Source organism: Aquarana catesbeiana, linkage group LG04 (genome assembly GCF_042186555.1).
Source record: "Aquarana catesbeiana isolate 2022-GZ linkage group LG04, ASM4218655v1, whole genome shotgun sequence".
Taxonomy (NCBI): domain Eukaryota; kingdom Metazoa; phylum Chordata; class Amphibia; order Anura; family Ranidae; genus Aquarana; species Aquarana catesbeiana.
In genome coordinates this window covers 541,271,748-541,298,012 of record NC_133327.1, presented here as the reverse complement: position 1 = coordinate 541,298,012, position 26,265 = coordinate 541,271,748, and the positions used below count along the sequence as shown (strand labels likewise).

General features: G+C 43.6%; 1 protein-coding gene across 1 annotated transcript in view; it reads right to left on the bottom strand.

Annotated features, from left to right (window-relative positions):
• Nucleotides 1–26,265, bottom strand: part of AHCTF1 (AT-hook containing transcription factor 1) — a 204,264-nt gene that overhangs the window by 154,772 nt on the left and 23,227 nt on the right. Inside the window, exons 5-15 of the mRNA XM_073627874.1 lie at nt 19,714–19,921; nt 18,818–18,931; nt 17,229–17,310; nt 7,558–7,714; nt 7,325–7,457; nt 7,052–7,230; nt 5,145–5,206; nt 2,738–2,866; nt 2,562–2,652; nt 2,391–2,480; nt 2,158–2,298 (exon numbers count right to left, since the gene is read on the bottom strand). Of these exons, the coding sequence (XP_073483975.1) occupies nt 2,158–2,298; nt 2,391–2,480; nt 2,562–2,652; nt 2,738–2,866; nt 5,145–5,206; nt 7,052–7,230; nt 7,325–7,457; nt 7,558–7,714; nt 17,229–17,310; nt 18,818–18,931; nt 19,714–19,921 (1,386 nt within the window). The remainder of the gene's footprint in view (nt 1–2,157; nt 2,299–2,390; nt 2,481–2,561; nt 2,653–2,737; nt 2,867–5,144; nt 5,207–7,051; nt 7,231–7,324; nt 7,458–7,557; nt 7,715–17,228; nt 17,311–18,817; nt 18,932–19,713; nt 19,922–26,265) is intronic.

Here is a 26,265-nt window from a genome sequence, read left to right as displayed (position 1 = left end):
ACTCTCCAAGATAATTTAATGCAAATGTTCCTTTGGGGTATACTCCCTGCCCCTAGGAGTATGGAGGCTATGCAAAAAAGCAGAAGGGTATCTATCACTTCTTCTTTACCCCTCTGTAGTTCTTGCTCTATATAGGTCGTCATTCCTGCATTTCTTGCTGTTTGCCCTCTTCTTAACCCAGTATAAAAATAAGGTAGTTTGGTATTCTTAGCCTTACTTATTTCCCATGGTAGGTTTGGCCTTCTACCATAATGTGGTATTAGGCCCCTTTCACACGGGACTATCCGTTTTCACTACTCCGTTTGCTCAGCGGGGAATGCTCCGTTGATCCCCGCTGAGCCAGCGGATGACAAGTCCGTCTCTGCACTCTGTGCAGGGACGGACCTGTCAGAGTCCGCTCTCCCCTATGGGGGGGGGGATTGGATGATTACGGACCGCTTGTCCATTTTCATCCGATCTGATAGACGGATGGAAAATAGGACATCCATCCGTCTGGATTTTGCAGGGCGGATCGGATGTCAGCGGACATGTCATCGCTGACATCCGTCTATCCATAGAGCTGTATGGGACGACCGTTCAGATCCACCTGAAAAAAACTGACAGGCGGTTCTGAATGGTTCGCATGTGCGAAAGGGGCCTTAAACCCAAAAACAAAAATTAAGTTGCACTTTACCAATTAGATGTGGTGCCTGCATTAATTAGCTGATAGTTTCATAAACTAATTTGAGTTGCTCTTCTGAAAGATTTTTTTAGTTATGTGACTGGCACAGCACTAATTAGGGCTGTCCAAGCACAGACTCGCTGTAGAGAACAGACATCAGCGCAGATTAAGGAAACCCTTCCCAAGGATCTTTCTCTACAGATGCCAAGGAAAGGGGAAAGATTGTGTGACCACACAACAGCACTGCAGAAATAAAGTACTTAAAAGATAAAAAAAAGGTGATGTATGATGTGAATGAATTATGGCAATTAACACATCTGTTTAGCAATACTTTAAAGGGATATTAAACTCTCAGCTTTTTTTAATGCACTTTCAGCAGCTGAGAAACGCTAAAGCCTCATACACACGGTACGACTGTTGGCCAACCGAGCGTCTGATTTTTGTCAAAAGGGCATGTGTCAGGATCTTGTCTTGCATACTAATGGTACACAAGTGCCACAAACACAAACGTAATGACGTACTATGAGGAATTTCAGCTCTTGAGCGCAACCCTTTAGGCCCCTTCTGCTAATTTCGTGTTTGGTGAGCATCGTTTCTAAACATGCGTGTTTGTACTTTCGACTTGTGTGATGGATCTGTGTACTGACCATACGAAAATCTGGACATCAAACCACTGTCCACCGAAAATTTACTAGCCTGTCATCCAACATTTGTTGGCCAAAAATTGAACAATTGTTAAAAGGAGCGTACTAACGGTAAGATTTTAGGACAACAGTCTGTCAACAGACAATCCCCTGCCAACAATTGTACTGTGTGAACGAGGCTTTACTGAATATACAGCTTCTGTGTCTTTTAATCCTTACCTACTTTCCTGTTAAGCTGCTGCCATGTTGACTGCAAAAGGGTTTCCCATTTCTGTGTGGCTCCTTTCTCTTGCAACATCCTATGGAGTCACTCTAGCATGCAGAGACTAGAGTTGGGTCTCCCTACACAGTGAGCATCAATAGAAACGCACAGTCCCATGGTCTAAGATAGCAAGGTTCTCCCCCCTGCTCTTTCCTCCTCCCCGTCCCCTCTTCTCTACGCCAACAGACTAGCCCCACACAGCACTGTCCACACTTTCCTGTGAACACCAGACATTCATGGAAGCAGGACTGATAGAACAGGAGCCAGCAGCATTGAAAAGATATAAACTGCAGGTTTTGTGGTAAGAATTGTAACAAAATAGTTTACTGGGTAATGTTTATTTTATTGTGCGTAAGGTGCTAGGCAAAAAAACAGTGTTTAGTTCACTCATACCTATATCAAAAATGCAAAAGTGTGAACTGGGCATAATTGCTTTGAATTACACATCAGAAGAAACCACCCTACAGAGAGATGATGGTGGTTATTTTGCATCCTGCAATTTAATCAGTTAGTCTTCTTATTGAACATCAAGATACAAAACCTGTGATAAGAATGATCACACCAAAACAAGACCATAATAAATGCAGTACCTTGTTTAGTAAGTTCCTGGGCTTCTTTAATAAAGCAGTTTAAGACGGAAGTCAAGTTGCGGAGACGCAGCTGACAGTTATGCAGAGAATGCAGCGTTTGAGGGTCAATAAAATTGCAAGATCCATCAAACAATGGAACACCTGTAGAGCAAAACAAACATTTTATAAAATGACAAAATGTAAATATGTACTGCCAAACAATACCCCAAATATTACATTATACTGAAACTTACACAGTCTGTCAAATTCCCTCTTTACAAGAGCCACTTTATTCCATGTCCACTCCAGAACAAATCGCAAGTTGGCTGCAGATCTTGGTTGCTCTTAAAAACAAATAAACTAATTTAGTCATTACTTCCCAACAAAGCAAATTTATTACATAGCACTGCAGGATCAATATTTACCTTCTGCAGTCCATAGTTTGATATAACGAGTTAAAAGGCTTATGGAACTAGTTTCTACAGCTGTTGATAACACGGCTTGTAATTGTTCTTCCTAGAAATGTACATAATGTTTTAAATGATTACTCCAAGTTTTGCATTTAGCATCAGTACTGCTGGTATACCACAAAAGTGCTTACTTGACTCAAGCTTGAAGGCTGGACATCAGCAAGTCTTGGAGACAACAGACCAGCAACTAAACATCGACTATAGCCATCAGGAACGGTTTCATTCAAGGAAGAGCCAGAATTCTTCAAAAAGTACAGAGTCTAGTTTGAAAAGCAAACAAACACAGACTGTTTAGTACTAGCTAACAGCCAGTAGTGGTTGGGGTCTGCCCAAGCTGGATTAAAAAAAAACTACTGTTGTAGAGTTCCATCCCAAGCATCCAACAAAAGCAGAAAATGAGCAATGTATACAATGATGTGGTCATTAACCGCTTCCGGACCGCCCCGCGTACATTTACTGCGGCAGGTCGGCCGGAGCGTCCAAAATCACATTCCTGTACATGATTACATGCACGCCGATCCCGCTGTGATTGGACACAGAGGGAGCCAATCAGCAGGTCCGGTGGCCGCGACCAGCCAAAATTTACACGAGAGATGGATCAGCATTGTGCCTATGTAAACAAAGCACACAGCTGATCTGTCAGGGAGGAAAAGTGAGATCGCGTTTCAGCTAAGCGGAATCACAATCTTTTTCTCCAGTGAATCCACTCCCCCCCAGTTAGAAAATTATAAAATGGGGGGAAAAGTTTGGGACTTTAAAATGACACATGGGAAGTAGGTGTCTCCATCCCTATCAATTGTACATAAAGGGGGAGGGAGGTTTGGGACTTTGAATGAGGCACACGAGTGGAAAACCTCCCCCCTTTACACAGTTAGAAATACCTCCCAGGGAAAACATTTAACCCCTTGCTCGCCCCCTAGTGTTAACCACTTCCTTGCCAGTGTCATTTATAGTGATCAGTGCATTTTTATAGCACTGATCACTGTATGTCTGCCGCAGGACTGAAAGGACTGAAAAAGTACACTCCAATGCGATTTTCCGAAACATGTTGGGATATATGCTGTGAAATTCAAATTGAATCCAACTCACCATGAGCAACATTTTGGATTACCAGCTTTGGGTGATACATATTGTGTAACATTTTTTGATGTTTTATCATTGGTGCATTTTTGTACTGTATATGACTGAATCCCTTTTATAAATCACCTTTCGATATTTTTGTACATTAATAAAGTTGGCATTTTTTTGTCTTTTATACTCATGTACTCTATTTCTTCCTGCCTTTTAAAGTCCAAGGGGGCGTTCACTCAATGCATTTTTTCCTCACAATGTTATGTAGGATGTTGGCAGGCTAGCACATTACCCAATTCTTTAAATTTGTCTGTTTTGTCCACATTTTATATATACACTGCGATTCTGTACTTGCCAAATATGCTGCAGAAATCTCCCTCCACTGAGTCTGGCAGCAATCATTTTAACTGTTGGCAGCTGGCGCTGCCTGTTCACTTCCTGGATTTACACAGAGGCACACGTCCAGCTCTGCAACTCTCATTGGCCCTCTTAGGACTCATCCCCCATCCCTTCCTAGGTCCTCAGAAGAGGGGGTGGGCATCTATGTCCTGCCACCAAGTACTTTATTTTGGACCAGTTGGAAGGGGGCTAAACCAGGTACCCCCAACCATGGATCCCATATACGTTCAAATTTTGTTGGGCGCTCCGGTTGTTTGAATGACAGTGGCCACAATGGCGTCAGTCCCATACATGTGTGCAGAAGCCATGAAATGACACTCTGCATTCCACAGCATACTGCGTGCTCTGAATGCAGACTGTCACTGCACATGCTATCGCTGATGTAAATATCTCCTAAAGGGTGCACGTTTAGGGGATATTGATTGTACATATAATTGTAAACTTATCTGTAAAAACAAGTTCAAAAAGTCTACTTCCACTTTAAAATCAGATTACGTGCAAATCTACTGTTTTTCAAACAGTTTTGTGCAGCTGCATCCACTGCAAACCCAGGCAGCCAAAAGTAATAAAGACCTACTATAAGTTTATCATAAGACTTCCGTTTTCCACTAAAAACATGGCCAGGGCCATATTTCAAATTTGCACAATTCTGCCCTTCTACAACAAAGGGGAACTTATTGCGGAGCTCCACCCAAAATAGGGAAGCTCCATTTGACTGCCTCCTCCTCCTCTGCTGCCACATTTGGCACTGTTTTGGGGGAGAAGCAGCCCTCCCTCCTTCCCCGGCAGACAAAAGCGCAGGGAGCTTTGCGCAGTAGGAGAACGGCTGTGAGGACACCGAATGCCTGAATATTAAAAATCAGCAGCTACAGTATTTGTAGCTGCTGACTTGACTGCCTTTGGGGGCCGGTGTAACGTTATAGTAAATTTACCTTGTTTTGCCTTTTGGTGTAGCAAAACTGATGAATCTCATTCATGATGTACAGATATTATAATCCTCTACTACGATTAAGCTTTTGGTGAACAGACCAAATATAGCATATTGAAGCAGACAAAAAATGACCTTACCTCTTTCTGAAACCCAGTGCAAGTAACATGAATTATTCCAGAGCTCAGCAAACATGTGGCATCTTAAAAATAAAAAAAATAATATAATATATCATACTGCAAACAATCACATCAGACATGGCTTTTTTGTTTCAGAACTAAACTCTGAAATTTTATGCAGCTAGCATGACCAACATGGCAAATTGCTGTAAGCTAATGCTGGCCAAAACGTCACTGCCAGAACAGACAGTGATTATTGCTAGTGGCTTTAGCCATTGGCAATAATCGCATTATAAACAAGACAGGTTTGTTGTACCCAAGTTGTTTGTTTGATCGACTTGGGTACTATCAGCCCACCCATACATTGCTTGAATCTCTGGCCCTGCAGAACCAGCTGAGAACTATTCACGATTACCAAACAAAAGACGCACGTCTAGCAGCCAGATTTGCCAATTTAGATGCCAATTTTTTTTTTTTCTACATATGAAACATTAAAGCCAATTTTCAGGCTTACTGTTCCTTCAAACTTGTTAATTTGGGCAACGCTAGCCCAAAGAGGCAGCTTTCTAGGCTAACAAATGTTAGCATAGAAAAACACTGTATAAAAATGGTATGTAGCCCTGGCTACATACACAGCCTTGTGTTTTGGCATTGAGGGGAGAAATTCCGTAACTGAGGCTACATACAGTTTATATAGCACACCCAGCTGATGCAATTGTAAGCAGTTCGTTTGGATAAGTTTGACCCTTGGGTTTGGGGAGGGAATGCTAATGATCTGCATACGTTTAATGCATTTTTGGAATTCACCCCAAATTTAAAATTTTAAACAGCCAAAATATGCACAAACAACAACCTAAATGTTCAGTGTATGCAGATATACCTGAAGTCTGTATAATCTGAACTTTTCCCTTTTCAAACCAAAAATCATAGGGACCAAGTAATAAAACCTTTATGTGGTTTCAAGTCAGCGTAGAATTAGTACTTCTATAATAAAAATACCCAGTGGAATTACTTTAATTCCGAATAATTTGATTATTATGCTGCCCAGCTCTCAAAGTATGCACACTTGGAACTTCTATTGTCGTTTATAGATGGAGCCATTATTTACCTGTTGCCCCAGGTTCTTGAAAGGTCTTATGTGGGTGGATCCTGATCTAAATCTTCCACCCACCTCAAAAGCCTTTGAGATCATCTCCACTACAGAATCTCCTGCTAAATCTATAGTTATCTCACCAGCCCAGATTTTATTCACCTAGAATTGTACCCTTGCATCTCAGTTTCATCAAGCTTCTCAATAGATGCTTTATAAAAAGTTAATTTGAATATATGATTCTGTCTCATGCTTTGGAAAATATCCACTGATATTTAAGTGCAGGAGCTAATCCCTGTACAAAATCATTCAGTTTTCACATTTTCTACTATCTTTTGCCAGAAAAGAGAACATTTTTGCTATTACACCATTTGAAAAGGTCTAAGCTAATAGCTTAGGGGGAAAAAAAAAAAAAAAAAAAAAAAAAAAGGAAGAAGAATGCACACTACATAAACAGGAAAATCATTTTTGACATAAGGCCAAGGCTAATCTAAAGTTTGGCTTAGAATGGCCCCCTCTATAACTCCTTCAATGAAGGAAACTGCAAAACATGACAGACAGCAATTATGCTCTATGAACAAAGCCAACCCATATGTGTTTTTTTTTTTACTGGATCACAAAACACCACAGAAAGCAAAAACTATGCCTGTACTTGGCTGGCCTTAGCCAGTGCCTGCTTCAGTGATCCGTACGATTGTAAATTTAGATAAATTCAACAGCAGTTAGCTAGCAAGGACTTTGTCTTTAACATGATAAATGTTCCATTGACCTGCAAATTTAATGAAAAGCAGTAATGCTGTAAAAAGACTCATTTTGTTACTCTAAACGTAATAATTACCAAAATTGTAAGTGCTGGGGTAGTAAAACTGCTCTGGAGGAGGATATGATGTTGGAGCTCCTCTGCTAAAACTACGCTCATGCACAAGCATATCAAATATGCTGTCCTGAGTCATATTCAACACAGCTTCCAGGGACCAGAATGCAAAGTAGGAGCAATTCCTGAGAAACTGACCAGGCCTGGAAGAAAAAGAAAAATAAATAAAAAAAACTGTATGATGAAATAAATGTAAGCATCCAAGAGACATCAAACTGAATTCCTCAGTACTCTCACCTTAGAGAATCTGGCATCTGAGCTTGATACCAACGATTTATATCAAACACTGCCATATAGATGGATGGTTTACCATGCCCATAAGTAGCTACTTGCCAGCTGAAGACTGTGACACTGGTATCAGGTGATGTAACTGAAAGCCAAAATTATTTTGGTATATATTTTGAATACGTCTAGGATTACCAAAATGATACAGACGGCTTAAAATCTTCCAAATATGAAAATGGCCATACCTTCATGAAGTCCATCTTCTCTTTCGCTGTGAGCACGGAATTTTTCTATGGTTTGACAGCCCAGTAACTTTGTACTGTTGTTTTGACTTCTCAAAGACAAAGACAAAGAGCCAGCCGAAAGATCCAAGCTGTATCTTTCTTCACAATATTCCAAGTGCTGTAGAAACAACCAAGTGTAAAAATACTAATAGCAATTTAACCTAAACTGCCATTGATATGCATTCTCAATGTCTTAAATCTGAGCTCCAGGCAGAAATATTTTTACAATAAGCGATTCCTTAGCTTAGACATAAATCAATGGCGTCTTCCACCCACTGAGTATTCACGTTTTTACTCCTGCATATTAAAAGGGGTTTCATAAGAACGGTGGCCACAATGGACCTCAACACCCCTAGCTCATGCAGACGGGAGGACCCATGTCCTGGTTTGACCCGCCCACTGTGCAGTTCATTCAGTGCAGTGAGGGGACCCCCAAGTGTCAGTCTGACCCTGCAACCACCAGCATCATTTGATTGACAGACCCATGCAGGTCTGAGGCGTGCAGACTCTCCTTAAGAAGAGACGTTGGACACCTCACTGATCCCTCCTTCCAGCAGCCAAGTACAGCTGCAGGACAAGAAAAGGCTGTGATGTCATCCATTTACATATCGATTTCTTATAATTAAGGTAAGCAACACAAAGATTCTACTTGTATTTACTATGAATAAAGGAAAGGAGGCTCAGGAGGAAAAAAGTGCATCCTTGCGTTCTTAAAGGGGTTGTAAAGTCTCATGGCTTTTAACCTTAATGATGCATTAAGATCAAAAACCTTCTTTGCTGCCCTCAGAGCCTCCCTCCCCCTTTTCCTACCTGAACCCGTCCGTTCCAGCGACAAGCATGAGCCCAGCGCCTCCAGCTGCTGTCTGTCCTCATTGGATAGACAGAACAGCAGGAGCTATTGGCTCCCACTGCTGTCAATCAAATCCAGTGACATGAGAGCAAGGGTCGGGGCCAAGTCCTGCTGTCTGTCAAAGGACGCAGCAGCAGGACTCGTGAGCGCGCGCCTGCATGGGTGTCCCCATGTGAAGCGGCTCTCTCTGTGCAGCCGATGAAGGAGGGGCCAGGAGCACCGACACCCCAGAAGAAGAGGGTTGGGCTGCTCTAGCAGGTATGACTTTTTTTGTAATTAAAAATAACCAAAAAAAAAAAAAAAAAAAAAAAAAAACACCCTTTACAACCCCCTTTAAAACTAGTAAATACTAAAAATGAATACTGTATATAAAAACATTTAAGAAATGTATTTTACAGACACACAAAAGGTGGGTATAATCTTTATCTTGGATTTCAAGGATTAGGAAAAATTCTTGCAGATTTTCCCTGGTCCACGACTTCAATGCATGTTTTGTTGATTCTAAGATCTAAATCTGGAATAAGCATCCTGTTTACCAAGGACTGATTATCCGCATCGCAGGATAATATGATGGGAGTCTAGAAAAAGACTTCCAATGCAGTCGGATCCATTTAACTGCTGGAATGTACAATACGAGGAGTCCTAAAAAGGAACATGGTTGCTCTGTGCCCAAAAAACAGGAAACCTCTCACCAGATTTCCCCTAAGGAAGGAAATTTAGGATGAAGTCTAGGTAAGTCTCCAGAAGGTCTTATCTGTGATTGGAATAAGTCAGACTTGTGTATGTTCAGACAACCAAGTGAAGAAAGCACATGAATCTGAAATATAATTACTAGGGAGTAGAGAAGACTTGCCTCCAAATAGTAGAATGTCACCAGATAGCAAACTATCTATGAAGTGTGATGCTGCTGCTACCTTCAGGAGGTGAACATGGGAATTACTTTTAGGGTGGCCAACAGACTTCGTGCCTTGCAAAAGTATTCACCCCCTTGGCATGTTTCGTGTTTTGTTGCCTCACAACCTGGAATTAACATGGATTGTTTGAGGATCTATATCATTTAAATTTACAGAACATGCCCACAACTTTGAAGATTTTTTTTTTTTTATCGTGAAGCAAGCAAATAGGACAAAAATAACAGAAAAAGTCAGTGTGCTAAACTATTCACCTCCTAAAGTCAATACTTTGTAGAGCCACCTTTTGCAGCTATCACAGCTCCAAGTCGCTTTGGATAAGTCTCTATGAGCTTGCCACATCTTACTACTGGGATTTTTGCCCATTCCTCCTTGCAAAACTGCTCCAGCTCCTTCAAGTTGGATGGTTTGCGCTTGTGAACAGCAATCTAAGTCGGACCACAGATTTTCTATTGGATTGAGGCCTGGGCTCTGACTAGGCCATTCCAACACATTTACACGTTTCCCCTTAAACCACTCAAGGGTCATTGTCCCGCTGGCAGGTGAACCCCCGTCCTAGCCTCAAATCACATACAGAGTGGTACAGGTTTTGCTCAAGAATATCCCTGTATTTAGCACCATCCATCTATCCCTCAACTCTGACCAGTTTCCCAGTCCCGACTGCTAAAAAACATCCCCACAGCATGATGCTGCCACCACCATGTTTCACTGTGGGGATGGTGTTCTTTGGGTGATGTGATGTGATGTGTTGGGTTTGCGCCAGACGTAACATTTTCTTTGATGGCCAAAAAGTTCAATTTTTGTCTCATCAGACCAGAGCACCTTCCTTCCATACATTTTGGGAGTCTCACACATACCTTTTCGCAAACTCAAAACGTGCCATTTTGTTTTTTGCTGAAAGTAATGGCTTTCTTCTGGCCACTCTGCCATAAAGCCCAACTCTATTGAGCGTACAGGTTATTGTCGTCCTATGTACAGATACTCCAGTCTCTGCTGTGGAACTCTGCAGCACCTCCAGGGTTACCTTAGGTCTCTGTGCTGCCTCTCTGATTAATGCCCTCCTTGCCTGGTCCGTGAGTTTTGCTGTTGTGCCATGTTCTTTCGGCTATGTGTTTGTCGGCACCGCTCGTTCCTCTCCTAATCAGTGGAGATGGGCGGAGACTGCGAGAGGAGTCGAAACTAGCCGAGTACACTCAGTTTTGAGTATCTCGCCAGCGCTCGCTTCTCTCCGCTTACAGTCAGCGGACATCGGCGCCAATTTTAAATAATCAGCAGCTGGGCAAGGCTGCAGATGGACACTGGGCAAGGCTGCAATGATGGACAAGGCTGCAGATGGACACTGATAAGGCTGCATTGATGTGCATTTGAATGCAAGTTTTTTTCCTTAAAATTCCCTCCTAAACTTGGGGTACATACAAGGCTGTAATGTAACAAAATAGGTAAAAAGCCAGGGGGGGGGGGGGGGTAAAACTTTTGCAAGGCACTGTAAAGCTTTAGTAAACTCAGCAGCCTTGTATGTAAATAAAACATTAGGGCAATCAGTGAAGTCACCACAATATGCATTGCTACGGTATATCAGCTCCTTGTACGCGTGTGTGCACATTGGGAGAATTTATGATTTCTTGGCCATTTCTCAGAGAATATGAATAACACAAAAACCTCTTTCACTCATGGTTAGTGTTTGGCTGAAGCCATCTATTGAAGCCATCAACTGTGTTTGCTCTTTAAATCATAATCACAACTTATATAAAAAAAAATATTTTAGCAGATACCCTGGGGAAAAATATGGCAGTTGTTGCATTTTTTTATGTCACGGTATTTGTGTAGCAACACCCCACACTTACACACAATATTTTCCAATTTTTTGTATAATGTGAAAGAGGACGTTACGCCAAGTAAATAGATACCTAATAAGTTGCACTTTAAACTTGTGCACACTCATGGAATAGCGCCAAAGTTCAGTACTTGAAAATCTCCATAGGCTACGCTTTAAAAATGTTTAAAGGTTACCAGTTTAGAATTACAGGGGAGACTTCGTGCTAGAATTATTTCTTTCGCTCAAACATTCGCGGCGATACCTCATATGTGGTTTGAACGCAGTTTACAGTTTGTTTTTTTTATGGTTTATTTTTACACTTTACCTTTAATTTTTTTAAACACTTATTCCTATTACAAGGAATGTAAACATCCCTTGTAATAGGAGATGGGCATGACAGGTCCAATTCCCGGAGAGATCTGGGGTCTACAAGTCCCCACATCTCTCCTCTATGCTGGAAAGCCGGAGAGAAAAAGAAAAAGAAAAAAAAAAATAAAAAAAGGATCTCAGGCTTTCCAGCTAAAGAAACAGCAGTGTTTACCTCTGCCAGCGCCAAGGAGGAGTGAGTACCTGCAGCAAGATTCCAGCGGGAGCAGTCTGCTGGCAATCCAGGGGAAACGCAGGGTCCACCAGCCATGCAGGAGATGAGGCACACCAAGGCCTGAAAGTCTCTCAAAGAAGAGCAAGATGGCAATGAAACATCCGCGGCAGACCGTGCAGACGAGGGCAGCACTCACCACCATTCAACAAAGGAACCAGGGCATTCTTCCCATGACAAGGAGAACTCCAAAACCTTCCAAAAGGAGCAGGTCTTGCAACATTAAGCAATAGTGCAATGGAGTGGAGGTGAAGAGCCTGATTGTTCTGCGGAACTCGCAAGGAGAGTTGGCTCAAAAAAGGGAATAGAAGAGATCAACTCATTTACCAAGGACTTCTTGGTCCATAAGAACCATGTGGATGTCTCACCCCAAGTGCACGCTCCCAGGTACCAAGTTGGAAGCTTAAAGCGGAGTTCCACCCAAAAGTGGAACTTCCGCTCATCCGATTCCTCCCCCCCTCCGGTGCCACAATTGGCACCTTTCAGGGGAGGGGGGGTGCAGATACCTGTCCAATACAGGTATTTGCACCAACTTCCAGGAATAGACTCCCGCAGGAGTCAGTGCCACCCGTCAGTGCCCATCAATTCCACATATCAGTGCTGCCTCATCAGCGCCTGTCAGTGGAGAAAACAAAATTTTATGACAAAGAGAAACTTTTTATTTTTTTCAAAAAGGTCAGTATTTTTTAGTTTGTTTAGCCAAAAAATAAAAACCCCAGAGGTAATCAAATAGCACCAAAAGAAAGCTCTATGTGTGGGAAGAAAATGATAAAAATTTTGTTTGGGTACAGTGTTACATGACCACGCAATTGTCATTTAAAGTGCGACAGCGCTGAAAGCTGAAAATTGTCCTGGGCAGGAAGGGGCAAAAGTGCCTGGTTAAACACTCAAATGTCAGGTGAGCAAACTATCCAAGAATTTGTTTGGATGTACAGTGGCTTGCGAAAGTATTCGGCCCCCTTGAACTTTTCAACCTTTTGCCACATTTCAGGCTTCAAACCTAAAGATATAAAATTTTTATTTTTTGTGAAGAATCACCAACAAGTGGGACACAATTGTGAAGTGGAACGAAATCTTTTGGATTTTTGAAACTTTAACTAATAAAAAAATGAAAAGTGGGGCGTGCAAAATTATTCGGCCCCCTTGCGTTAATACTTTGTAGAGCCACCTTTTGCTGCGATTACAGCTGCAAGTCGCTTGGGGTATGTCTCTATCAGTTTCGCACATCGAGAGACTGAAATTCTTTCCCAATCCTTCTTTGCAAAACAGCTCGAGCTCAGTGAGGTTGGATGGAGAGCGTTTGTGAACAGCAGTTTTCAGCTCTTTCCACAGATTCTCGATTGGATTCAGGTCTGGACTTTGACTTGGCCATTCTAACACCTGGATACGTTTATTTGTGAACCATTCCTTTGTAGATTTTGCTGTATGTTTGGGATCATTGTCTTGTTGGAAGATAAATCTCCGTCCCAGTTTCAGGTCTTTTGCAGACTCCAACAGGTTTTCATCCAGAATGGTCCTGTATTTGGCTGCATCCATCTTCCCCTCAATTTTAACCATCTTCCCTGTCCCTGCTGAAGAAAAGCAGGCCCAAACAATGATGCTGCCACCATGCACCATGTTTGACAGTGGGGATGGCGTGTTGAGTGTGATGAGCTGTGTTGCTTTTACGCCAAACATATCGTTTTGCATTGTGGCCAAAAAGTTCGATTTAGTTTCATCGGACCAGAGCACCTTCTTCCACATGTTTGGTGTGTCTCCCAGGTGGCTTGTGGCAAACTTTAGACGAGACTTTTTATGGATATCTTTGAGAAATGGCTTTCTTCTTGCCACTCTTCCATAAAGGCCAGATTTGTGCAGTGTACGACTGATTGTTGTCCTATGGACAGACTCTCCCACCTCAGCTGTAGTTCTCTGCAGTTCATCCAGAGTGATCATGGGCCTCTTGGCTGCATCTCTGATCAGTCTTCTCCTTGTCTGAGCTGAAAGTTTAGAGGGACAGCCAGGTCTTGGTAGATTTGCAGTGGTCTGATACTCCTTCCATTTCAAAATGATCGCTTGCACAGTGCTCCTTGGGATGTTTAAAGCTTGGGAAATCTTTTTGTATCCAAATCCGGCTTTAAACTTTTCCACAACAGTATTACGGACCTGCCTGGTGTGTTCCTTGGTCTTCACGATGCTCTCTGCGCTTTCAACAGAACCCTGAGACTATCACAGAGCAGGTGCATTTATACAGAGACTTGATTACACACAGGTGGATTCTATTTATCACCATCAGTCATTTAGGACAACATTGGATCATTCAGAGATCCTCGCTGAACTTCTGGAGTGAGTTTGCTGCACTGAAAGTAAAGGGGCCCAATAATTTTGCACGCACCACTTTTCAGTTTTTTAATTGCTAAAAAAGTTTAAAATATCCAATAGTTTTCGTTCCACTTCACAATTGTGTCCCACTTGTTGGTAATTCTTCACAAAAAATTAAAATTTTATATCTTTATGTTTGAAGCCTGAAATGTGGCAAAAGGTTGAAAAGTTCAAGGTAGCCGAATACTTTCGCAAGCCACTGTGCATGCAGCCCCTCCCCACTTCTAGGCACACCTTCATGCAGAAGGCCTATCACAGGAATTAGCAGACCTCTGGGCTTGTGCCCTATAGCTGAAACAGAGGTTAGGCTCTGAAGGCCTACGAGTACCTATTACCAAAGCAGATGATGGAAAAGGTTGGAGAATGACACTTAACCATCTCAGCTCTGGAAGGTTTTACCCCTTTCATTACCAGGCCACTTTTTACATTTATCCCCCCCCCCCCCCTCTTTTTATAAAAAAATAAAAAAAAAAAAAAAAAAAAAAATATAGTAGTGGGGCTGCGATAGTGCAGTGGGCAAACTGACACTAACGGACACTGACATCACCAGCGACACTAATACTATACACGGTCACTGTACTAATGACACTGGCTGGGAAGGGGTTAACATCTAGGGTGATCAAAGGATTAACTGTGCACGTAAGAAGTGTTAATGTGTGTCCCTACTAGGGGAACTGAAAAACTATAGTGCCCTATCCAACTTCAAGGTAAACCTCCAAAAAAACCTGAGGCTCTTAATGTCTCCCTCCCGGACCCTACTCTGAAAACCATACGGCCTAACTTCTCCTTTAGATGGGCGAATCACAGTATCCAGTACCTAGGGACAAAAAATACCAGCAAATCCAAACACTATTTAAACTCAATTTTCAGCCACTATTGGCCTCATTGTCCACAGATTTGGCAAGAAGATGGAATGGACTAGCCTTATGGTTCGGCCGATGCAACGTACTCAAAATGAATGTGATGCCCTGCCCAGACTTTTATTTCTATTATAAGCCCTGCCTATTAAGATTCCCCAAAAGTACTTTCAAATCGGTTAGATCCGCCTTCACTAATTTTGTATGGTGAGGAAACCCCCCCCCCCCCTCCCCCGACTCGCCAGAGCACTTATGCTCCAGCCTAAACTCAAGGGAGGAATGGGATTCCCAGATCCAGCTCTTTACTACACAGGGAAAAGTCACACTACCCACCTCTCCCACCACCCCTTAATTGGACCCACTCTGGTCGAATCCAAAAAGTTCTTTAAACTTTCTGCGCTCAACAGTTTCCCGTCCCCCAATGACACCAATAATAGGACATCCCAAGTTCGGTCCTGGATTGTCGGATCCAGCATTTACCGTACACTCATCTCAGAAAGTCTTACGTGCGTCCTATTTCCTCTGCACAAACGGCTGGATTTTATGTAGAACCCTGTTTACAGGCTCAGGATCACAGTTCCTGAATCACTGGCGAGCTCACCAATACATTTCCTGAACTCATTACCCAAGCCACACCTCTTTCAGAGGCCTCTCAGCCAATTTGAGGAGCTCTGTCTGGGGGATGGTCCGATATGAAATCCTTGTCCCTTTCCTACAAAGCTCTACTACTGCAGGGGTCTTCAAACTATGGCCCTCCAGTTCAGGAACTACAATTCCCATCATGCCCTGTCATGTCTGAATGTCAGAGTTTTACAATGCCTCATGGGATGTGTAGTTCCACAACAGCTGGAGGGCTGTAGTTTGAAGATCCCCGCTCTACCAGATCTTCATGCACAATCGGAACCTCCCTTTCTTTCCAAATGGGGAAAAAGACCTTCAGGTCACTTTTACGAAACAAAAAGATAGGATTCTCTTTTTCGCTCATAAATCATCGATAAGTAGTAAGTACCAGGAAACCACTTACAAAATCATGACACGGTGGTATAGAACCCCATCTGTACTAGCCAAACTATTCCCACAATTGAGGGACCGATGCAGGAGATGTGATTCCCACAGGGGCACACTTTTACACATCTTCTGGGAATGCCCAGGCATTCAGCCATTTTGGCTACAGTCCTCCAATTGATCCACAAATTCACGGACATTTCAGTGTCCGGAGACCCTGCAGCAGTTCTTCTTAATCTGACCTATCCTTCCAACAAAAAAATACAATAAATCATTACTTAAACATTTACTAAATGCAGCTAGAGCACGCATTCCAGCCATGTGGAAACAATCTCCTCCTACCCTCGCCCAATGGTTTGCCAGAGTGAACGACATAGAAAGCATGGAGAGTCTGACCTCCGATCTTCAGGACAAATCTGAACAACACAAAACCAGATGGTTCTACTGGGACCAGTTCCGTTTTTCTGATGAATACTCTCAATACTTATGAAACCAAGTTTTTGCCTATCGTGGCGTGGGGCTGGCGGGGCACCATCCGCATCCTCTTCCCTACCTCCCCCCACTTCACCTTTTTCTCCCCCCCTTTTATTTATTTGATTTCCCCCCCCCCCCCCTTTTCTTAATTTTTTTTTCAGCTCAAAAAATGGATGCACTTCGTCACGACCAAACACTGTTGAAGATATAGTCAATCATCTACTAGTTACTACTTTCTCAAAGGTTTTGCAATCATTATTGATTGCACAAAATTGCTTATTTCAACTCTATAAACAGATAAGGTTAGATTGTAGTATTTACACTGACTGTTATTACCCTAACTGTGATATAGCATGGCTGTTTGTCTACTTGGAATTGTCATCTTTTGTGCATCTGTCAATATAAAGATAATTAAAAAAAAAAAAAAATAATAATAATGTGTTAATGTGTGTAATGTGTGCGGCTTTTTAATACAAATCTGTTTCTTCTTCTTGCTTTGCAGGAATTGTTCCCTGAGCCAACACAAGGCTCTGGGCTGTAATTGAACACAGATCAGCAAGTTCCGCCATAAATCATTAGCCAGGACCTGCTGACAAAATCCCGCTGTGTCCAATCACAGTGGGTGTTGGCACAGGGGTGAGCAGGCGTGAACCCTAAACCCAGAAAAGGCCAGTAGCCTATGGGACATTACATAAAAGCAGCAACTACTGTACTTTAGCGCATTTTAAGGGCAAGTGCATTTTTATATACATTACTGTACCTCATAAATAATTTGTCCGGAAGCCAAACATTTTCTGTCACCAAATGCCAGCTGCAACAAGTGTAGGCTTACATCTTTTCCACTAAAACAAAGTGAAAATTAAAAAGATACTTAGTATATTTTTTAGCTGGTCAGCAAAGTAATTGTACAGTATATCACAATTGTTAGCACTGTTGGCAAAAAAAAAAAAAAAAAAAAAAAAAAAAGGCGGAAAGACAAGTAAAGAAAAACAGCTACAGAAGGGCGAATACAGCTTTATTGTGGACCAGACTATACACAAGTGAAAATTAAGCGATGCCATTTGAGTGTAAGTGAGCAGCACAGACTCTGGTGTTAGAGAAATTAGAGGGCAGGGCTTAGCACCCAGTAGAGGCAGGGCTTAGAGCAGAACTGAAGTTATTTTAAAACAGACTGGGAGCGGGCAGGATATTATCGCAGAAGAGACATGCAATGTCTTTTCTGTGATAAAATATACCTACCTGCCTGTAGTCTTCTGTGACATGTACACTGAGCTGCATAAGAGCAGTTCATCTTACATCATTGGCACATTCTCTATGGGCCAGGAAGACAGAATCCTATACAGGCAGGTGTTACGTCATCTCATGGTGGCCAATATAGATGCCCGAAGACAAGGAACTGAAGAGAAGATACTGGTGCGGGACACAGACCGTTTGAGAGAAGGTAGTTACACGAAAAGTTGGGAACCCATGACAGTTGGGCTTAGGATCAGTAATTACTTGCAAGCACCTTCTGAAGCACTTTTTGGCTCAGGTCAAGTATACTTCGAGGAAGTACATACATTAATTGGGGAGAATCCAGGAGTAGTAGTACGGTATTCTATGTATAGTACAAGGTGTGGGAGAGGATAAAATTCATATCTATGCAACTTTGAAATAAAGTTAACAAAATGTCACCTGAAAAGCAGACTGAGGAGCTTGCTGAACTGTGACACCAACTGAACTGATGGGTCGTTAGCATGTTTGCCAGAATGACCTCCTGGTGGTTATTGCTCGCAACCAAGCAGTTTTGCAGCATTCTTGCTTTCTGAAGGTAACCTTGCTATAGATTCACACTATAGCATTTCTGTGGACAGCGTTTGGGGGGCACGGCAGCCCATTCATTTAAATAAGCTGCCATGCTTGCGTTTCCCGCAGTTTCCCTTTTTCAAAACGTGGCCAGCAGGGAAATCGCATTGTTATTCTGACCATGCAATTTCCCTGCGGTTCCTGCACCCGCACTGATTTCAATGCCATTCAGAATAGTTCTACCCCCCCCCCCCAATCACAAAGGGAACAAAAAGTTCCCCATGTAATCCATTTTTATTGACAGGTTCTCTTTAATGAGACATTGGGGTGGGGAGTCTTAAAAGATGTCTCACCGGTTTTCCAAAAAAAAAAAAACTAATCATACTGCATTTGTTTCTTCTCTGGCCATACTGCCTGGGTAAAGTGACACAGAGACCCGGAAATTATGTTTTACACGCTGCTTCCAAGTCACAAACAGGAAGGGGAGGTCAGCGAACGGACGTCTCTGGTCTCCCTCCCCTTTACGAAGGGGCACCTGCCATCAACTGAAACCACTCAAAATACCTCTCAGTGGCCTGAACAGCCCAAAGATAACAGCAATTCCGGGGGTCATTCTCAGGCTCTTGAAAAGTAACCGCAGACACAGGAACTTTTCCACCTTCAATTTGAACATGGTATCTATCAAACAAGAAGTGTAAAGTATGACAAACATGCAATAGATTACAATAAAACACAAGACTAGTTCAAACACATTGTTGTTTCCCTCTTAAAAATGATCTAACAGTATTAAAGTCTGGGAAACCAACAAAAACACACATGCTTACCTATATGCCAGCAACATCAGTCGCAAGCTGCAGCTCTCCCTTGCCAGCACCAAGTCCAACCGCCAAGACTGCCAATTGCTCAGTTCCCTGGTCCACTCTGAGCAGAGAGCGGTGACTGACACTGGTTTCTGCTCTGCCCCTCCAACGCTCACTGGAGCGCTGGGCTGGGGAGAGTGTGGGAGTGGTTGCTCCGTGGCATGCTGAGCCAGCTGCCAATCAGCAATTTGGGTGGATCCAGACATTGTCAGGATCCATCAGTCTGGAGCGGCTCTGCCATGTCAGTTCACCATCGGCTGATTCTGGGTCACAGGAGAGTTCAAGTGCACTCCTGTGTACCTCAAGAGAAGTATGGCCAAAAAAGCTTTGGCCATAATGCTCTTTTAATGTGCTTTCGAGGCTACAATGTGGACTAAAAGTCTATTTATGGAATTGCTGTCAGAGTACTGTATAACTAATCACAAAGAAATCATATGACCAAGTGAAGTCAGCAGTCAAACGACACTGGAAGCTCCTTCATGCATATAAGAAAATTTCAGTCAATGCTGATTTAATAGAGTCAAGCCAAAACTCAGTCGTTTTACTCATACTAATCCTGAATACACTGTCCTGCCAAAGTTAACTGGAAAAATCACTTACTCTCGTCGTAAAGTTTTCATGTTCCATAAGGAAAGATATCCATCAGAAAATCCAACAGCCAGCTGGTTAGTTCTGCTTATAAAGCTGAGGGCAGATACTGAAGTTCCAGATGGGGCTAGCAATTGAAGACATAAATGGCGGCGTTCTCTTGATGCTAATTCTCTCAGTTTTGGGATTTCAGCTGGTATCCCACTCATTACTTCTAAGTCTATAAAAGAAAATTAGGCTTTAGGTTAAAAGCTGAAAAAAAAAAAAAAAAAAAAAAAAAAAAACACACACCCCTTCAACCATACAATGGCATTTTCAAAGCCATTCCTAAAAATTGGAATTTAGTGACTGTTAAAGAACAAAATAGAATTTGCTGTTAAAATAAGGATGAATCTGTATGTGTACCTGTATTGAAAGTAAGTTTAGTAATGCTAGGAAAAGCGACCAATTGTCTTGCTTCTCCCATGCCACACTTTTGGCCCATCAATGTGATATGCATGGCTTCTCAGATCAATAAATTGGTTCGGGAAACGCAAGCTGGAAATACATGCAGATACTGGAGCTGCCTGCTGTTTCATTCAAGTGGTTGACTATTAAGTTTATAACCAATGCATGTTTAATGCTGAACTCTGTACTTGCCTTCAGTTGTGCAGGCTCCTCTTCTGTACCAAAAGGATATATTCACACCACATGCGATGGAACTGAGTTGGACAGCTATTCCACCACAGTCCCACTGCATGACAAGGCGAAATACCTGGTCTACCTATCTGCGCAAAAAAAAAAAAACCCCCAAAAAAAAAACAAAAAAAAAACAAAAAAAAACACACCACACACAAAACCATGCCGAGATCAGCACATTATGATCTGGGTCGGGCCACATTGCATACCAGCCACTGCGTGGTAATGCAGCTGCTGGTGTGAACATACCCTTGGTCTGATATCACTGCACATTGGGGGTTATTTACAAAAGGCAAATCCAATTTGCACTAAATTGCAATGTACAAGTGCAAAGTGCACTTGAAAGTGCACTGAAAAAGCAGTCGCTGTAGATCCGAGGGGGACATGCAAGGAACATAAAAAACAGCATTTTAGCTTGCACATGATCGGATGATAAAATTAGCAGAGCTTCCCCTCATTTCAGATCTTCCCCTCAGATTTGCAGCAACTGCACTCCCGAGTGCACTTTCAGTGCAATTTCAAGTGCACTTTTCAATTGTAGTTTGCACTTATAGTGCAAAGTGGATTTGCCTTTCGTAAATAACCCCATTGTAAGCTTCTCACAGTATAAATTAAAAACTCAAACAAATGAAAATCCACCTCATTTCCTGGCTGTAGTATATCCAGCATTATTTTTTAAAAATGTCATTTGTATGTTGGCAGGATGGCCACAACTGCCACAGTAGCAGAGGGACTCGCAGATCACTCCAGCACAAGTGCAGTGACATTAACATACCGTATTTATCGGCGTATAACACGCGCCGGCGTATAACACACACCCCAATTTAGGAGGGAATTTTAAGGAAAAAAAACTTACATTTAAATGCCCATCAGTGCAGCCTTGCCCCGTGCAGCCTTGCCCCGTGCAGCCTTGCCCCGTGCAGCCGTCGATCCCCTGTCCCTGCCATATTGGGCTTCAAAATCGCCGACCGCGATTTGAAAATGGCGCCGCCGGCGCCAAAATACACAGAGCCGGTCCTCGGCACTTTCCGGCGGCTCTCGTTCATTTTCGGCTCCACTCGTAGTCCCGAGCGGAGCTATCCGAACGTAGGTTCGGATAGCTCCGCTCGGGACTACGAGTGGAGCCGAAAATGAACGAGAGCCGCCGGAAAGAGCCGAGGACCGGCTCTGTGTATTTTGGCGCCGGCGGCGCCATTTTCAAATCGCGGTCGGCGATTTTGAAGTTTTGACACCACGGGATCGCAGGGGATCGGCGTATGACACGCACCTGCGACTTTCCCCTGATTTTAAAGGGGAAAAAAGTGCGTGTTATACGCCGTTAAATACGGTACTTGAAGTCTTTTGTTTACTTCCTCCAGCCCTGTAACAAGGTCTGTATACAGACCTAGAGTTAAACAATAAAGGAGCCTATGCACCGATCATGGTTGAAATGCTCTGCAGGTGTCAATGCAAAAATTGTATTAATGTACTTTTTTTTTTAACTCACTGTTGATATTTTTTTTCCCCCAAAGTAAGGTCCCTTTAATATCCAATGTGAATAATTTCTTAGACATGCGCTAGTGCATGTGCACAACTTACAGTCTAATCTACAAGTTATGGATGCAATGTGCACAGTATAAAATTAAATTATATTTTAACAGTACAATTTTCAATGTCCACAATTAAATTAACCCAGACACATACAACATTCATATCCCTTCCCACAAAAAGGATGCTGCTCTGTTATGACCTTCTAGTTAATCGGGATTTTTGCTGGAACTGGTCAAGCATTGTTTACCAGGGTAGGACACAAGCACAGAAAGGACGCCGCACACCAGCATCTCATCAGGTGAAGAGATACGTGAACGGCCTCAGCCATAGACTCCTAAGCCATGCACTGAGAGGTTTTGCCCCACCCACCTGGGCTTAAATTGCAGTAGGATTAAGCCCTGTAGACGAGGCAAAACATGTTAGTGGGGCTTAGGAGGAGTACAAGGGCAAGTCTCTTCACATCTCTGATAAGATGGCAGTGTCCTTTCTGTTCTTAGGATGCTTAACCACTTAAGGACCGCCTAACGCCGATTTACGTCGGCAAAGCGGCACGGGCAGGCAAAATCACGTACATGTACGTGATTTGCCTTCCGCGGGTGGGGGGTCCGATCGGACCCCCCCCCGCCGCCCGAGGCGGTCCCGTTCTGTTCCCCGGCGATCCGAGATGAGGGGGAGGCCATCCGTTCGTGGCCCCCCCCTCGCGATCGCCGCCGGCCAATGGGAACACTCCTTTGCTGCTGTATGCTAAACAGCAGCAAAGGAAATGATGTCATCTCCCCTCAGCTCGGTATTCCGTTCCAGCGCCGAGGGGAGAAGACATCAATGTAAGTGCACAACACACTACACACACAGTAGAACATGCCAGGCATACAAAACACCCCGATCCCCCCCCCGATCGCCCCCCGATCCCCCCCCCCCCCCGTCACAAACTGACACCAGCAGGTTTTTTTTTTTTTTTTTTCTGATTACTGCATAGTGTCAGTTTGTGACAGTTACAGTGGTGGGACAGTTAGTATTACCCCCCTTTAGGTCTAGGATACCCCCCTAACCCCCCCTAATAAAGTTTTAACCCCTTGATCACCCCCTGTCACCAGTGTTGCTAAGCGATCATTTTTCTGATCGCTGTATTAGTGTCGCTGGTGACGCTAGTTAGTGAGGTAAATATTTAGGTTCGCCGTCAGCGTTTTATAGTGTCAGGGACCCCCATATACTATCTAATAAATGTTTTAACCCCTTGATTGCCCCCTAGTTAACCCTTTCACCACTGATCACCGTATAAACGTTACGGTTGACGCTGGTTAGTTCGTTTATTTTTTATAGTGTCAGGGCACCCGCCGTTTATTACCGAATAAAGGTTTAGCCCCCTGATCGCCCGGCGGTGATATGCGTCGCCCCAGGCAGTGTCAGATTAGCGCCAGTACCGCTAACACCCACGCACGCAGCATACGCCTCCCTTAGTGGTATAGTATCTGATCGGATCAATATCTGATCCGATCAGATCTATACTAGCGTCCCCAGCAGTTTAGGGTTCCCAAAAACGCAGTGTTAGCGGGATCAGCCCAGATACCCGCTAGCACCTGCGTTTTGCCCCTCCGCCCGGCCCACCCAAGTGCAGTATCGATCGATCGCTGTCACTTACAAAACACTAAACGCATAACTGCAGCGTTCGCAGAGTCAGGCCTGATCCCTGCGATCGCTAACAGTTTTTTTGGTAGCATTTTGGTGAACTGGCAAGCAAGCACCAGGCAGCGTCAGGTTAGCGCCAGTAGCGCTAACACCCACGCATGCACCGTACACCTCCCTTAGTGGTATAGTATCTAATCGGATCAATATCTGATCCGATCAGATCTATACTAGCGTCCCCAGCAGTTTAGGGTTCCCAAAAACGCAGTGTTAGCGGGATCAGCCCAGATACCTGCTAGCACCTGCGTTTTGCCCCTCCGCCCGGCTCGGCCCAGCCCACCCAAGTGCAGTATCGATCGATCACTGTCACTTACAAAACACTAAACGCATAACTGCAGCGTTCGCAGAGTCAGGCCTGATCCCTGCGATCGCTAACAGTTTTTTTGGTAGCATTTTGGTGAACTGGCAAGCAAGCACCAGGCAGCGTCAGGTTAGCGCCAGTAGCGCTAACACCCACGCATGCACCGTACACCTCCCTTAGTGGTATAGTATCTAATCGGATCAATATCTGATCCGATCAGATCTATACTAGCGTCCCCAGCAGTTTAGGGTTCCCAAAAACGCAGTGTTAGCGGGATCAGCCCAGATACCTGCTAGCACCTGCGTTTTGCCCCTCCGCCCGGCCCGGCCCACCCAAGTGCAGTATCGATCGATCACTGTCCCTTACAAAACACTAAACGCATAACTGCAGCGTTCGCAGAGTCAGGCCTGATCCCTGCGATCGCTAACAGTTTTTTTGGTGGCGTTTTGGTGAACTGGCAAGCACCAGCCCCAGGCAGCATCAGGTTAGCGCCAGTACCGCTAACAACCACGCACGCAGCATACGCCTCCCTTAGTGGTATAGTATCTGAACGGATCAATATCTGATCCGATCTATACTAGCATCCCCAGCAGTTTAGGGTTCCCAAAAACGCAGTGTTAGCGGGATCAGCCCAGATACCTGCTAGCACCTGTGTTTTGCCCCTCCGCCCGGCCCAGCCCAGCCCACCCAAGTGCAGTATCGATCGATCACTGTCACTTACAAAACACTAAACGCATAACTGCAGCGTTCGCAGAGTCAGGCCTGATCCCTGCGATCGCTAACAGTTTTTTTGGTAGCGTTTTGGTGAACTGGCAAGCACCAGCGGCCTAGTACACCCCGGTCGTAGTCAAACCAGCACTGCAGTAACACTTGGTGACGTGGCGAGTCCCATAAGTGCAGTTCAAGCTGGTGAGGTGGCAAGCACAAGTAGTGTCCCGCTGCCACCAAGAAGAAGACAAACACAGGCCCGTCGTGCCCATAGTGCCCTTCCTGCTGCATTCGCCAATCCTAATTGGGAACCCACCACTTCTGCAGCGCCCGTACTTCCCCCATTCACATCCCCAACCAAATGCAGTCGGCTGCATGAGAGGCATTTTCTTTATGTCCTCCCGAGTACCCCTACCCAACGAACCCCCAAAAAAGATGTTGTGTCTGCAGGAAGCGCGGATATAGGCGTGACACCCGCTATTATTGTCCCTCCTGTCATGACAATCCTGGTCTTTGCATTGGTGAATGTTTTGAACGCTACCATTCACTAGTTGAGTATTAGCGTAGGGTACAGCATTGCACAGACTAGGCACACTTTCACAGGGTCTCCCAAGATGCCATCGCATTTTGAGAGACCCGAACCTGGAACCGGTTACAGTTACAAAAGTTAGTTACAAAAAAAGTGTCAAAAAAAAAATATATATATATAAAATAAAAAAAAATAGTTGTCGTTTTATTGTTCTCTCTCTCTCTATTCTCTCTCTATTGTTCTGCTCTTTTTTACTGTATTCTATTCTGCAATGTTTTATTGTTATTATGTTTTATCATGTTTGCTTTTTCAGGTATGCAATTTTTTATACTTTACCGTTTACTGTGCTTTATTGTTAACCATTTTTTTGTCTTCAGGTACGCCATTCACGACTTTGAGTGGTTATACCAGAATGATGCCTGCAGGTTTAGGTATCATCTTGGTATCATTCTTTTCAGCCAGCGGTCGGCTTTCATGTAAAAGCAATCCTAGCGGCTAATTAGCCTCTAGACTGCTTTTACAAGCCGTGGGAGGGAATGCCCCCCCCCCCCACCGTCTTCCGTGTTTTTCTCTGGCTCTCCTGTCTCAACAGGGAACCTGAGAATGCAGCCGGTGATTCAGCCAGCTGACCATAGAGCTGATCAGAGACCAGAGTGGCTCCAAACATCTCTATGGCCTAAGAAACCGGAAGCTACGAGCATTTTATGACTTAGATTTCGCCGGATGTAAATAGCGCCATTGGGAAATTGGGGAAGCATTTTATCATACCGATCTTGGTGTGGTCAGATGCTTTGAGGGCAGAGGAGAGATCTAGGGTCTAATAGACCCCAATTTTTTCAAAAAAAGAGTACCTGTCACTACCTATTGCTATCATAGGGGATATTTACATTCCCCGAGATAACAATAAAAATGATTAAAAAAAAAAAATATGAAAGGAACAGTTTAAAAATAAGATAAAAAAAGCAGATAAATAATAATGAAAAAAAAAAATAAAAAAAAAAAAAAAAAAAAGCACCCCTGTCGCCCCCTGCTCTCGCGCTAAGGCGAACGCAATCGGCGGTCTGTCGTCAAACGTAAACAGCAATTGCACCATGCATGTGAGGTATCACCGCGAAGGTCAGATCGAGGGCAGTAA